At 58.3% G+C, this 15,419-nt stretch overlaps 4 protein-coding genes across 4 annotated transcripts; 2 read left to right on the forward strand and 2 right to left on the reverse strand.

The window, feature by feature from the left end:
• Positions 1-4,883: 4,883 nt before the first annotated feature.
• COL26b_014112 (uncharacterized protein) lies at positions 4,884-6,713 on the forward strand (the record flags this gene model as incomplete). The annotated part of the gene is made up of 1 exon (XM_053186692.1): positions 4,884-6,713. The coding sequence occupies one exon, from the start codon at positions 4,884-4,886 to the stop codon at positions 6,711-6,713; it is 1,830 nt and encodes a 609-aa protein (XP_053029362.1).
• Positions 6,714-6,840: 127 nt separating this feature from the next.
• On the reverse strand, positions 6,841-8,248 carry COL26b_014113 (uncharacterized protein; the record flags this gene model as incomplete). Its single annotated transcript, XM_053186693.1, has 2 exons — positions 6,841-7,872; positions 8,120-8,248. 2 exons carry the CDS (start codon positions 8,246-8,248, stop codon positions 6,841-6,843), a joined length of 1,161 nt encoding a protein of 386 aa, XP_053029363.1.
• Positions 8,249-11,152: 2,904 nt separating this feature from the next.
• Positions 11,153-14,000, forward strand: COL26b_014114 (uncharacterized protein; the record flags this gene model as incomplete). The annotated part of the gene is made up of 4 exons (XM_053186694.1): positions 11,153-12,085; positions 12,476-12,598; positions 12,653-12,945; positions 13,025-14,000. The coding sequence occupies 4 exons, from the start codon at positions 11,153-11,155 to the stop codon at positions 13,998-14,000; spliced, it is 2,325 nt and encodes a 774-aa protein (XP_053029364.1).
• A 210-nt stretch (positions 14,001-14,210) lies between these two features.
• COL26b_014115 (uncharacterized protein) lies at positions 14,211-15,025 on the reverse strand (the record flags this gene model as incomplete). Its single annotated transcript, XM_053186695.1, has 1 exon — positions 14,211-15,025. A coding segment is annotated over one exon (815 nt), but the record flags the coding sequence as incomplete, so codon positions are not given.
• Positions 15,026-15,419: the final 394 nt, after the last annotated feature.

Consider the following 15,419-nt stretch of genomic DNA (forward strand, 5'->3'; position numbering starts at 1 on the left):
CGGGCATAGCAACTTCGAGATGGCTTTGTTGGGCGTTGAAAATGCCACTTGGAAAGCAGATTTCCACTGAGTCCACTGCTTGATATTTGCAGTCGGCTGCGCATTACGAAGGAAGACCAGTCCGAGTAGAACTGTCTGCCCGGATCCAACACCGGGGCGGATGGTCAAGGTAGATGACCTTGGTCGCTAAGAGATTCGGCACACATTCCCAAGTTGAGTATCGCCCGGCGGTTTGCCATTGCTGAAGTACGCTTCCATGTTCCGATGTAATGCATGAAAAAGTGGCCGGTGCATTCGGAAAACTGCGCCTTTGGAAGCGGCCAGCAGTGCTGCCAGTTCTTTGGTACTTGTTTGGATCGGCGGGGTCAATGGTCTCGTGCTCGGGGATCGAGGCGGCGGGCGGAGACGACGAAAAGCGGCAGGATGTTTGGGAATTTGGGACTGACCATGATCATCAGCGATAGCCATAATGCTGGGCATGAACAAGACAGGGAGGAATGTCCCATTAGGGACTATGATCTTGGCTGACACGGCGATGGCACGATGGGTACCGGGTGTGTGAGGAATGGTTGTTGAACGGCTTCAGCGCTTTTAGTGGCTACCTTAGGCACTGAATAATGTCAGACCTAGGCTTGATACCAAAATTGGCGCACAAACCGGCAGGTAGCCACTGTAGCTACAGCGGGCTGTGCGCTGTGGTGTCCGTCCGGCGTACCGCTCGCTACCTTTGCTTGCTGCAAACTTGCGGCAGTCCCGAAGTGCCTACCTCCTTCTCCTGCGACATCCCTTCCCTCTTGCAGCCTAGAGAACATGGAAGGGACTGCGTGCCTACCTTGCCTGCCTACCACAAACCCTCCCGCTGGCTTTTCAGGTAGGAGGGGGTAAGAGTGCGTCTTCCTGTTCCCCTCTTGCTTGTGCCAAAACACGCCGGGGCCGTTTCGCCCGCCACCCGGTGTTTTGTGGGCCATTGTACACAAATATGTGTACAAAGGCCCACTTATGTCGCTGTCGGCATCCGGGTCATCGGCTTTCTGTGGGTCGGTCTCCGGAATGGGTCGCGGCGCTGCCCGCTCCGCGAGTCCTCGGATCCATTGGCATGTCGCAAGATTCAACCCAAGTCGCGATACACAATCGTCTGAGGCGTCATATCACACCGCAGCACCACTAGCTCTGAAATGGATTGCCCATAAGCCAGAGCTGCAGAACAGGATCAATCGCGCCCACCTCCGACTTTTGATCCAGGAGCTTTCATCAATCAGCTCATGGACTTGAAGTCGACACGAGGTCTGCTGCTTGGCTCTCCTCTCAGCGGTCAATTAATGCCCACGGCGGAGAACAGTGCTTTGCCTCGACCATCCCAGTACCAGCTCTCTTTCTTGGAAACCATGCGACTCTTCGTCGGACAAGATGAGATTTGGATTTACCATAATATCTGTTGGAGAAAAGGGTGCGGTGTGACGTCCAGGCCCCAGACGGATTCTCGGTCGCCTGCTGCGATGTGGGTGGTGCCGACCCTACCGAGATATGCAGTCTGGCCCGCCACGTCCTCCTTACATCGGGGTTTTTAGTATTCGAGAACAACAAGAAGAAAAAACATATATACTGTCGTCGGCAGCAGACGGCAGGAATGGTAGATGAGGGGACAAGGTTCACGAGACACAAAGGCCTCCTCAACACCATCTCCTCACCTGCGCATCTTTATGAGGCAGGCACGCGCCTGACGTCCAGCCTCAATTGAGCTCCGCGCAAGTAAAGTGGGTCATTGTACCACCCACCACGGTGCTGTGTGTGACGCGGGGTACAATGACCCACTCGTTTCCGTCCGGTGCAATGGGCAACACTGTGAATTGGCCCAAATACGTGACCGATATTCCCCCACCAACGCAGACGAGCGACACTGAGTGACTTTCAGTGTCTTCTCAGCTGCCTGTCTTCAAAAGCTAATTGTGTTTTGTCTGTGTGAGTTTTCATGGGGGGCAACGCTGAGGAGAGGACAGTGGTCAGGGAATGTCCCCAAAGAAGCGACAGGGCTGCGCCTGAAATCTTTCTTTCAAGGATTGATCCCGCGACAGCAACACGCTTCTCTCCACCTTAAGGTGCACTCCATCAGGATCTTTCAGGTGCTAGGAGGGCTTAAATTACATGTTGCGCCCAAGACGGGACGGCTACACTGCACAACGGGTAGGTCAAGCAAGTGTCATTTCGCGGCGCATAACAGGGACGGGAGGAGATGGGGGGGACGGGCAAGAATGCGACGGTTCGACAAGGGTTGGGTGCCCACGAGCATGGCTGGGCACCGGATTCATTATGCACGAATTTGTGGGTTTGGACATGATGAGTTGGTCTTGTCAGGGATGGTTGATGGGTAGAGGAAGACCCATGTTCTTCCTCCTATATAATCTCATACAGTGAGTTATCTGCAGGCTATTGAGGTTATTGATAATACTCTTGCGAACCTGGATCGAAGCTTTCCTGGTTATCATAAATAGTATCACGATGCATAGTAGGCATCCATCAAAGTATAAACAGAATTTTCATAGTGTGGCGTAAGCCTCCACAAATTGGATGTGGCTGGGCTCAAAAGGTGGAAGATCATTATGCACGAATTGAGATCGTCTGTGAGGGCGGCGGTGGTGATATTAGGCGGGAAAGGTTTGTCGGGAGCAGACATGGACGACGAGATTGTGTGTTTGGCCGTTTGCAGATGCGTGGGTGCACGTGCGTTGATCATCAGGGTGCACAATTCCGCTGACATAAGAAATTTTGATGTGAAAATTTCTGGGGCTCCACCAAACCGACGTAGTCGGGGGAATGGGGTTCGCATACTACGCCAGCAGTAGTCCAGATAAACTAGGTGCCCCCTCGGCTAGCTCATCATCGTCTGAGCTAGGGGTCGTATCTATCTACGTTAACGGCCGCAGCCCGATCACTGGATCGCGGCGTAGAGGAGACGGCCCTGTTCGGCTTCAAGGGCTTCGCTGCTTGACGGATGCCGACTAAATTCGGGTCCACGTCCTTTCGCGATTGACGAACCTGTGAAAGAGGCGCTCGGCTTTGGGGTCGGACACGTCTGTATCTCCTGGGGTTGGTTTTCAATTCAGGTTGATGTTCGTCGTCGTTGCAGTGGGTGGTGGTGATGTGGTATGGACCTTTACTCGCGACAAAGTCGTGGAGTTGTGTCGTCGGTTTCTGGGACAGGTGCGGTGGAGGTGCGGTGCGGTGCGCGACGCGACGCGTTGAGGTGAGCGCGCAGTCACGTGTCCCGTGCGATTTTTCGCTCGGGGTATGACGTCAGTAGCGCCCACCCACATCGTTGATTCGTTGCAGCTGGAAGCACCAGAAGAAGGTTTGACCCCCAGAGAGCTGGAGCATTAACCTCTTGAAATTCCCGAACAGCGATATCCTCGCTGCATCAATCATTGGGGTGCACGCCAAAGCGGTTCAACATCGTCCTTGACTCTTGAACCATGGAGATTGCTCTCACGACTTGTGTCGACCAGCCGACATGGCGATCCGCAATTCCTGGGATGCGTCGCAGACTTAACCCTCCCAAGCGCATGTCAATCGAAGACAGGCCGGAGGGTGCAGGGTGCGAGGGGCAAACAGAAGCAACACGTTATTATTCAACGGTCGCCTCTGCGTGCATCAGATAGCAAGCTTTCAGGCGATGGGATTGATAGTAGCCTGCCACAACTGCTCCGAGTCTTTGACGGAGTGAGTCAAAGATGCGGCAGGATAGTTGTGTTGAGATGCGACCATGGGAATGAGTCGCCATCTGTGGAAGGCCGGCTCATGCGGGGATATCCGGGTGGGCGGGCTTTGGGTGGTACCTCCCGATTACAGAGCTAGAATTGGGAGATACCCTCTGTAAGTACAGTGCATTTAGTGGATACCTCCCGATTTTTTGTGACAAAATCGGTCGGATACCGATTTGTTCAGTGGCTCGGTGCCAATTTTCTGCATAGAGCCTTCGTACGGAGCAAAAATCGGTATCGAGTTACAGTTCCATACTTCACTTGTTCTTTTGTTCAAAAATCGAAAGTACTCTTTGGCGACTGAGCTAGGAAGCGACTTGATTGAGGTTGGTGATGCTATCGATTGCATGCGACGCACGAGTCGGGATACACAACAAATTCGATGCACGCCACGAGTGCCCGCTGGAAGTAAGACGGTGATCAGCCCCAGGTGAGGATCAGCCCCAGGTGAGGGACAGCAGACCAAGCATGAACAAGTCTACCGTCATTCGGCGCATGGCTGTTTTTTTTTATCAGATTGCGATGTCGCATTCCAGGCTGTAGAAATGTGCGGTGGGCATCAGCCAAGGAGACCGGCCGTCTTCAGCTTCGGAGACGCCCCAACGTTGAAAGGGACCGGTTGACGAGAAAGCCGTCGCAGACACCACGCACTCCTGCGGAGGAAATGGAATAGCGATCTTTCGGGGCTCAGTGAGCCCGCAATGATGAGGTGGGTTCCCAGTGAATGGACCAACGGTGGAAGCTCAATTGCTGACCTAAGGTACGGTACTGAACAGTGCGCATGGTGGGCCACGTCTGCGAGACCGGGCACCAATCAATAACAGCCAGTCTCCCTCTTCGCATTGGGACAGTCGCAGATGATATTATTGATGAACAAACAATGGATAAACAATAGACAAACGGACGAGATCAAAAGCCGTACAACTTACCATTCAGTACCAGGGAAGCATTAAACGCTGTTTATTCCTGCCTTTTTTCCAACTGCCGTCTCCTTTCCGTTTCCCTCTCTCATTGCAACAGCTGCACCCAAGCCACCAACCACAGCCACTGCGGAAGCCACAGTAAGACACGCAGTAAAAGCCACAGTGAAAGCCACAGTGAAAGCCACAGTAACAGCGACAGCCACAGATGGCTGACTCCTCAGACTCGACACTTGCGCTGCCTCGGCCATCTCCTTCCCCGTTAATCAACACTGCTGCCACCACTGAATCCGCCTCCGACTCGGACGCCGACGCCGACACCAATGTCAACGGCAGCACCCCCAAACACACTACCCTTCGATTCACCGTATCTCTGCAACGCGAATTCCTCCGAGACAGCACTTACGATGCTGTCCAAGATGCCAATGGCACGGGCCCCGGCCCCGCTGCCGAGGACACAGCTAACGCGTCCTTGAACCTCCAAACAGTCAATATGACGTTCGATCCTAACTTCTCTCCGTCGCCTCTTGGCCCCCTCAATCTTCGCCTGCGCGATAATGGCACCGTCGCCTACGTGTATGCGCATACGCCCGATACCGACATCGACCCGAACAACATCGACTTCTGCCTCGTCAAGGAGACGATCCCTCTGTTCTCGTCTCCGTCTCGTCCGCCCCGATGCTCCTTCTGGCTCTCGCCCCCATCCTCATTGTCCCGGCTCTGGCTTCTCATCTTATGGCTCGTGACCATTGCTGCCACCGCCCTTCTCATCATCTCGTTCAATGCGTCCGGTACCTATCCGCCGTCGTCGCCACCTCGACCTGGCTCTCCGACAGCTCCATCTCGCGTCCGTCAGGCGCCGCTCCGAGTCTTCGACGACCTCATCTCCCTGCTGCAGCACCACGCCGTCGCTCCTCTCCCTGTGGTTGGCAGCGCCCAAGACATCGTCGACAGACACTACCGCATCCACCCGAACCCCCGAGAGATCCTCCCGGGCAACATGACCGTCGCCGACTTCTTCAATCACCTCAACACGGCCTCATCTGAGCTCTGCGCCGCCGTCAAGGCTTGGTCCTCGCGATCGCGCCCGTCCCTACACGCGGACGCAGTTCTTCTGTGCCGAGACGTGTCGCGCTCTACGCTCAACGTCGGCCCGCGCTGGTACCAGGCAGCGGCCACCCTGACGTCCTCCTGGCATTCGACCTCCACCTACGCCATCTTCCATCTCCTCGAAGCCCTGAAAGGCCGACTCCCTCTCCACAACGATGATAGACACAAGGATAACGCCACAACTTCGCGCGACCAAGACTTGCGCTTCTACAACGAGACATCGCATAGCGTGCTGCATACCATCAGCACACTCTTCTTCGACGTCCCGGAGCTTCGAGGCAGGCCGTCAAGCTTTGCGCAAGCCGTCTACACTGCTGCCAACGGCCTGGATTCCCTTCAGCACACCGTCGCCAGGGCCGTCATCAGTCTGAGCCTGCTCGTCAACATGCTCCGGTCCGACGTCGTCCTAGACGCGCGCGCTCAGAAGCTGCGCAACGACACCCGCGACAATACCTCCGGATGGCGATTTGCCAGCACTTCGTCTGCCCGGCTCAATGCCACCGAGCTCGCTCTCGCTCGCATCATCCCGCCTTACGACCAGCTCCTACCTCTGCTCGACACCACCTCGGCTCTGACATGGGCCATCGGCTTCTCTCGCCAGCTCGTGGGTACGGTGGTGTCAGAGCTCCACGCGCAGGGCAATCGCACCGTAGCCCTCCTCGGCACGCCGCCGCTGGACGTCCAGCAAGCAGACGACATGGCCTGTTGGTGGCGCGGCGGGCCGTGGGTCACCGAGACATGGGAGCAAGCTGGAGGATGGCGCCAGGTGCTGACGCGAACGCATTGGTACATTCCCGCTCTGGGTCCCACGATTACACAGCTCCAAGGCTTGGCGAATTGGGGCACGAATAACGCACGCCGCAGCCAGAGCCAACGGGAATGGTGGTGGGCAGAGAGCATGCGACGTGGCGCGCGCAGTCACCAGTAGGTAGCATACGATAGGCGCAATCCAGACTAGGTTTTAAAGTATGTCGAGCCAACATTGGTGTCTCCAGCATACCCCAAGCCTCAGAGTCTAAAGCTAACGGTACATGATTCTCCAGACTGATCTCTCCTCATCGACCGACATCACCTCGACGCACACCGCGGAGCTGCTCCCACGCACGTTTGCGTTGTACCTCGAGGACCTCCGCCTCTTGATACGCGTCTCGCGCCGTGGTCCAGTCATCGTACGCCGCTGCATGTTCCTTGGCGGCTGTGGTGCACCTCTCCAACGCCGTGTTGTATGCCTCGGCTCTCTGCTTGCGGTGGGAACGCAACGCATGAAGCGGTGCATCATCATCAGCAGCACCGACATCACGACTAAGCACAGCCCCCTCGTGGCCAGACCCGCGTCCCATGGCAAGCTCGAACCGTTGTTTGGCATTCGTTACCGCTCTCTTCGCTCCCTCCAGCTCCCGCGTCGCGACATCCAGCGCGTCTCGCTCCACTTTGACCCTGGCGTGCACGGCTTCGCACTGCTCTTCCGCCTCCTCCATGGCTCGCTGCCGGCGCGATGCGTCTTTGTACGCCATGAGCCAGTCCAAATATGGCTGCGGGATCTCGTCGTACGCCGCCGTGGCCAGGGCGTTCTCTTCCCTCTTGCGTGCGAGGTCCTTCTCCCGGCGCTCGAGGGCCTCCGCCTCTGTTTCCTTATGGACGGCCGTAGAGTGAGATGTTGTGCTGGAAGACGTGTACCGGGCAATGGCATCTACGACTTCTTGAGAGCCGAAGCTTTCGCGAGCGTTGGTCGGCAACCGGAAAGAGGAACGCGGCTGTTCGTTGCTTGGTCGGGAGTGGACTGGAAGTGACGGATACATCTGCGCATTCTGGTAGCGAATTGCCCGTGGTTCGGTCCTGTTTGACTTGCCGGCGGCCGTGTCAAGGGGCCTCGAGACGAGGGGGCCCGCGCTGGAAGGTCTTGTGTCGAGGGGCCCCGCGGTGTGAACCTTCAAACCTTCTTCAAAGGCGTTGCGTGCCTTTTCGCCCGCCTGCAAGTTCCAAAGAGGAGGATTCGGGTCGGCTGAAGAACCAGCAGGACCATCGAGGTTGGCCGTACCGACGGTATCCGTCGCCGGAGCTTGTTCACGCTCGCTGCCAGCAGGACTCTCGAGGTTAGCCGAATCGACATCATCAGTCGTCGCAACTTGCGGTGGGCTATCTCCGCCGTCTACATGTTCCTGATTATCCGCAGCATCTTTCGCCCACCTCTTGATCCAGACTATGGCTGATGGAAGGGACTGGGGCTTTTTCATCCAGTTCGGGTCATGCTCGGTCTCGCCGTCCAGCACAACCTGCCAATCGGTGCCTTCCCCGATCAGCAGGTTGATGGCCACGAGAGTGTCGGTGTCGAACCTGGCGATTTAAGTCCTTCTTGTACGGGTGTTTGGCCTTCAGGTCGCGGTGGAAACGGCGCAGCTGGCACGCCCGGCGGACGGGGTCGACACGGCCTTGGCTCTTGCTACGGCTGCGGCTGCGGGGCATCTTTGGGTCGCTGGCCGTGTACGCGACAGGCCCGAGGGATCTGGTGATGATGGCCAGCGCGGAGGAGATGGATGTTGTGGTGGTGGTGGCAGCGGGTGAGGTGTTTGCGGTGTTTGCGTTGCAACAAGTGCCGTGAACATGCGCCCGATGCGGTGGGATCCCGCAATGCTGCCTTGGCCTTTAGTAGAAATACCAAACATCATCTGCGGATATAGTGCTATTAGCACTGTGCACAACATCCGCGACCTTGGATGAGACTGTGTTTATGCTAACTTGTACATACTTCGCGGCGGAGGCTTCCGCACGCCCCGGACTACCCGCTTCCCCCCGGTCTCACGGGCTCGGAGGCGACACACACCGACCACGCTCACAGCGCCCACGTAAACATACATTGTTCCAAAACCTCCATCTACTATTGCCTCCTGCCAACTGGATAGCGCAGCATCTTGCGTGCCAGGGGCGTCCCCCCGGCAAGTCAAGACACTACACATACATGCAACTACATTCTCCCATGTGCCGCCTACATCTCCCACCATCTTGCTGCACCATCTTGCGCCCCCCACTCAGAAGCACCCGCTACGCGCGCTGCTGCCACTGCTGCTGCCAATGTCCATGCGCACAGCGTCTTCTCACCTTTGAGCGCCACGGCCGGGCAGACAGGACGCTCAGGACGGAGGTGGGAAGAGGCGTGGTGGGCAAAGGACATGGCGCATGCAGGGCGCAAATCGCTGCGGCAAGTTGGCGTGGAGATGGTTGTTTGTTGACCGTGAAGCCTTGGCTGCGCTACGCTGCGACCACCGCTGCTGCCGATGTCTCTGCTCACAACGTCTTGCCATCTTTGAGCGCCACGGCCGGGCAGACAGGACGCTCAAGACAGAGATGGGAAGAAGCGTGGGCAAAGGGCATGGCGCACGCGGGGCGCGAATCGCTGCTGCAGATTGGGCTGGCCGTGAAGCTGGCCACCGTGACGGGAGAGAGAGTCGAAAGACCAATAGGAGAGGGGAATCAGTCAAGAGAATGGGAGATTGCGGTGCCCGGTCCGCAAAATCACATTCCCCTTTCCGAACCGGTCTCTGCATGGCCAATCTTCCCTCTCGAACGTGACGGCGGGAGCTGTTGGTGGCTGTGGCTGTGGCTGTGGCGGGCGCACACCTGCGCGAGTGTGTGTGGCTGGGCGGGTGGCTGTGGATGGGTGTTTGTTTGCACCCCTGCGCGGTTGTGTATTGGCGAGACGGGAGCGAGATTGCTGTTTAACGCTGGCGCCAAGTGGGAGAAGGGCAGCCTGGAGGATTCGGGTGCGCGTGGCATTGAGCGAAGCCCGATGATCTGCCATGTTGGCGGGCGGATTGTTGCCGTCTTGAGTGGGTGTGTGGATGTGGAAACGGAGCCGGCGAGTTGTGATGGCATTCCGGGGCAACGAGGTCGACACGCGGAAGAGGAGCGCGTGAATCGCGTCTGAGGAGATGTCGGATGCACATGATGGAGTCTGTGTGCGCAAGCCCAAGGGAGATTGCTCCCGTCTTGATCGGGTGTGGTGGTGTTGGGTGCCGGGGCGATTGTGCCGTCTTGGGTGGAAGGGTGGATGTGGGAGATGACGGAGCCGGCGGCTTGTTGGGCCCGTGTTGACGGGATGCCCGTGGCAACGAAATTGAGCAAGAGATTGCAAGCCCAAAAGAGACGTGCGCGATGGGGGCGTCTAAGGAGATGCCAGAGATCATCACAAAGTTACAGATGATTTGAGTCTTGTGTGTGTGTGTGTGTGTGTGTGTGTGTGTGTGTGTGCGCGCGCGCAAGCCCAGGGAAGAAAGAGAGGGCGTTGCAGCAGAGGAGGCAGCAGACACGTCGCAGATGACGAAGGGGCTGCCTTTTGTCGCTTCTGCGAGAAGCGACCTGCTCTCCGCCAAAGCTGCGCTCGCGCAGACAGACCTTGGGTCTGGTCTCGCTCTCGTTGGGCGGTGTTTAGTGGTTCGACGGGGTGCGCTCACACCAACACATGTTCAGCGTTTGCCGCCCCGCCCTTCACGATCCGGAGCTTGATACCATGATCCAGATGTCCGGGACATGGCCCAGAGCGGCGACAGGGCGCAGAGAAGCTTTTTGGTATGTGGCGTTCTCTAGGGGTTGATGTTTCTCACCGCGCGGGAACGTGTCTGGGTATCTGGGCTGGCTGTCCACCTGCTGGGCCAACCACCGTCAACCTCACCCCTTCAACGCCCATTTTCACCTTCGCCAGTTTCCCCTCATCCGCGATCGAGCTTCTGCCGAACGTTGGCTGGTCCAGGGTGGCCGACCAGATCGATGCTAGCCCTGGTCCGGAAAGACGGCAGGGAACCAACACGAGAGATGCACCTGTCACATTGGACGGCACATCTGCCAGCGCTACTGGTTCCTGCATACTGCATCGATCGTCAGCTAGGGACGCAATGCATGCCGGACGAACCGCCTGGCGAACCACTGGCGGACGAACTGCTGACGGGCGGATGAACCGCATGACGCATGAGCTGCATGGCAAGTGGAGGATGTGAGAGACGAACCACGGATACACACCAGACGAACTGCATGGGACACCACAGCATATGCCGTCCTGCCAAGACGGAGGGGTTGATGCTGGTGTCTGCATGGAGAGATCGGCCAATCGTCTGCCCTTCTCGTGTGCGGGAGAATGAGAAGTCACATTCTCTGCCATGTTGGAGCCGCCAAAATGTCTCTCGCATCGCAAGCACGGACATGGATCTCTTCGGTTGTTTACTTCTCAAAGGAGATCTTTGCTCGTCTGTCTTGAGTCTTGCGGTCTTCACTTGTCTCCTCGCTTTTCATCTGCCTCACCGCTGCTTCTTATCCTCCTCCAACCCCTCACGACGTGTCTCATACCCAAGCCACGTCGACAACATCGCCCTTTGCATCATGTCTGTTTCCGCTTTTCGAGACTCTGACGAATCCCAGCGCGGCTTCCTTGGGGTCTCCCTCAGAGCTGGAGCTGTCAACATCGCCGACCGCGACGACGACATCCGCCGCCATGCGGCCAAGGAAGCCTACAGCAGCGACAATCGCCTGAGATGCCAGTACGTCGACGCGCTCAACCTGTTGAGGCCCACGGAGCTTCTGCAGGAGGAGTTTCAATTCCTCGCTAGCGAGCAGCAGCCCCGCCGAGACCCGGGCCGCAGCAGCAACAACAACGACGACGATTCGGACGATGCGGATACCATCTCAACCTCCCTGACCGGCATGCATCTCGAGAACGGCAGAGCCCAGCGGCTTGGGCATCTCAAGAAGATCAGGAACACCTTCGATCGCCACAATGAATCACCGGCGCAACCCCTTCCGGACCGCAAGAACCGCAGCCGTGGCTGCAGAGGCGGTCGCGGCACGCCGCAGAAGCCCGACGAAGACCTCCTCAGATCCCTCCAAGACGATTCCCGCGCCGTCGATCCCTCCGACATGACTTCGGACCCCGGCACCCCGCGATCATACGGCTTTGTTGCGCGCCCCAACGCCGGCAACCGTCAAGACAACCTCGCCGGCCCCAGTACTCCCAACACCAACAGGCGCGCCAATGCCCCCTCGCCAGTGACCCCCAACCCTAACACCAACAACAACGCGCTCCGGACACGTCCAGCGACCCCTTCCGGCGGAGACGGCATCTTCAGCCCTGCCCCGAACGCCGCCAAACGGATGAGAAGCCTGCAGAGGCAACGCGCCGCTGTCATGGACAACTATAAGGAGGCTCTCAAGGCGCTCACCGACAACGACGTCCGCATGCGCGAGATTGACGCCGAGATGAGGCTGCTGAGTGCTGGCGCAGGGGTGGTCGAGGAGGAGGATGAGGAGGAGGTGAATGTGTGGGGTCGATGATGGCGATGATGGTGGTGGTGGTGTTGATTCCCCGAGGTTGGCTTTCTTCTCCGTTTGTGTTGGTATTCACCGCTTCATGTCTTGCTGTGACCACCTACCCTGGCTCACACACATGCAGCGAACCTCTTCTTCAGTCTCCATGTTCTTAGCCTTCCTGTGATGCCATGTCAATGCGTCGTCTCCGTCCATTCTGTTGGTCCCATCCAGGTTGATGCGGTTCTGTTTGCCCCCGCCTCCTCCATTCAGAAGCCATTCAGCTTCGTCCACTTCCGCATCTCCCTCCTTCAGCAACCTTTTCTCGTTCCTTTCCTCTCCTCTCCACGTTGTGACAGCTCGTCTCGTCTCGGCCTCCTTTGCCAACATTTCCTTCCACAGGGTGACAGCTCGTCCGTTTCAGCCTCCTCCAAGGCTGTCCACTCCGTGACTCGTCTTGCGCCGAGCGCGCATCCAGACATCGACCTGGTCAAGTCCAACTTCTTCGCCGATGCCACGGCGGACGTAAGTCTCTCTCAACCACCGGGAACATGTCTGATTACTGACTGAACCCGCCAGACCTTCCACGGCGTCAAGATCGTCCAGAGCATGCGCCTCTCCTATTCCGCCTCCGAGAAAACCAAGATACGCGCCCACATCATCCGACACCAACTGACCAAGGCCTCACCCGACGACTTCCACCTCGCGGAGCTGCACAAGGCCCTTGGTATTGCGGACCTCGGCCAGAAGTACGTCGATGTCATCTACCCAAAGATCGCCAGCGCCCTCAAGGCGCGGATCGAGGAGCTCAGCAACCAGAAGGGGTGCAACGAGATGCTCGAGGGTGTCAAGGATGGTGACCAAACCAGATTGTGAGTTGCGCGTTGCTTGCATTGCACCCACCCGTTGGCGAGCCGCGAGCCATGACTGAAATTCAGCGATTGGAACCAGCTACCCCCCGGCCCTTGATGCCTGGACCCTCCCGACCTGGCAGGGCGACGTTACAATGGCAGACGCGCCCGACATGCCCGACGCGGACGACCAAGGTCAGGATCATGACCCGAAAGAGCAACAACAAGATATCATCGCGGGCCAGCCTCCCCCGCCACCGCCGCCGCCGCCGCCGCCCTCGCCGTCCCCCGTATTCCATTCGCGAGTCTCTCCTCGTGAAGAACTCTTGCCGCCGGCAGACCTGCAACCTTCCACATCCCGTGCTCGGCCCGCTGGACCCGGGCTGCGCCCCTCCCGTGCGTCGGAACCCATCGAGTCGCATCGGCCAACCCGGAAGGACAAGCAGCCGGTCTCGCTGCGCCCAGCCGACATCACGCCGCCCACCCGGGACCGTATTCTCCCATCCCAGACCCGGCTCGGCGGCCAGTCTCAACGGTCGGGGTTTGGTCCGAGAGTTGCCCCTGACGACAACAACATCGCGCAGCCCACCACCACTCGATCCCCTCGACGACAGGTCCCTCCTGTCAATCTGCCCACCCCGCCTGCAACGGTCGTCAAACCCCGGCAAAACCGCATGACGCTCCCCCCTGACGACGATGAGGACGAACATCCCCTCCCATCACGACGCTTGACGCCTCCCCCGGACGACAACAACGAGGCCGAGTTGCTTCCGCAATACCATTTCCTGCTCGAAAAGCTGGCAGAGCTGCATCTGGAGCTACGGCACGTCCAAGGCGACGAGATCATGGCCCTTTGGCGTGGTCGCAACAACAACAACGGTCGAGCGCAGACGATGCGGAATGAGTTACGCCTGTTGGAGGACCAGACCGACCATCTTCGAAAGAGGGCAGCGCTGCTGCGGGAGGGTCTGGACATCATCGTCCAGGAACTAGTTCAGGGCATACCCGGCGCGCAGGGAGGTTCTCATGTCCTCGGTGCCACCGTTGACCTGCTTTTGTTGGGATTTGATCTGTAAGACTCTTTGGAGCTTTGTTCTTCATGTTGAAGCCAGTCTTGTGTCATGCGGCTCTACGTGTTCGTCATGGGATTCACAGCTGGGTAATCTCTCAATGTGCCAGTCTACCCACCTACATCTCCTTGATCTCCATATCCTCCATGCCATCCATGCCCTCCATGCCGTTCAAGCCGTCCAAGCTCTCCACGATCTCCATGAACTTGTTCCACTTCACACGCATCTCATGAGCTCCGCCTCCAGAGTCGCAAGCAGTTCGATGCCCTTCTCGATGGCGTCGGGGACGCTCTTCTCTTGGTCCACCACGCTCTGCCGCAGCCACACGAACGAGTCCGAGATCTCCTCTAAAGCGTCAACCTGCGCAACCAGCCTGTCCCGCACGATGCCGACCCCTGCCTCTACGTGCGCCGCCGCCATGCAGTTGACCCGGAGCCCGCTGCGCTGGTCGCTGAGGCGTGTCTCCGCTCGGCGCAGGCTCTCGGTTGTCGCTGTCATTGTTCCCGCCGCGGCGATGCCCTCGTTCAATTTGTCCTCCTCCCTGACCACGCCATCGGGCACGTCGCTGCCGCTATCCTTGACCTGGGCGGAGATCTGCCGCGCAACTTCCTTGACCATGCCGCCCAGAACATCCTGATCATGCAGCCGGCACACCTCCTCCTTGACGTCGTGGGCGGAGACAAGAATGCGTCCGTCCTTGATGTGCACCTCCCGGATCTTCCTGGCCCCCTGCGTCACGTCAATGGCCTTGTCCAGCACCGCCACGACGCGCGACGGCAGACCTGCGCACCATCTTCCCGGGACCAACGCCGGCGGCGGCGTCTCGCAGAGAATCCACCACCACCACGAGGCCACCTTACGCTCTGCATCGGGCTGGAGCCGGCGCAGCTCAGCCGTTGCCCGGCGCGTGGCGCGGAGGTCGTCTCGCAGGTGACGCTCCCACTCCACGTTGGTCTCGTCCTGCACGGTCTGCAAGTGTTCCAGGACCGTGGAAATCTGCCCAGCGGCCTGCAAGCCACCGTCGCTGGCGCCTGGGTGTCCGGTGCAGTAGACGAAAAGATCCTCCCGAGAGTGGCGTGATAAACGTTCATCACTCCCGTGCCGACGAGTTGGGCAAGTTGGAACGGCAAGAGAACCGCCTCCATAAACAAGTTGACAGGCCCAAGAGACCGTCATACAGACTACGAGAACGACAGCGAAGGCGAGGATGGCGTACATTAGCCACTTGTAGAAGTGCGGAGACTGGAGGATGCGCGAGACGAGTCCCTGTCGAGTTCCGTCTTGCTTGTTTGTTTGTTTGTTTGTTTGTTTTGTATTTAACGCCTTAGCGGCAAGGGCGCAGCCGCCCTTGCGGCAGACCTCCCGAAGGGTATGTGGCGTGGAGGGCCGCAGGCTCTAGCTACATACTCTGCAGTACACGCCGCT

Source organism: Colletotrichum chrysophilum, assembly GCF_026319265.1.
Source record: "Colletotrichum chrysophilum strain AFK26 chromosome Unknown scaffold_295, whole genome shotgun sequence".
NCBI classification, from domain to species: Eukaryota; Fungi; Ascomycota; class Sordariomycetes; order Glomerellales; family Glomerellaceae; genus Colletotrichum; species Colletotrichum chrysophilum.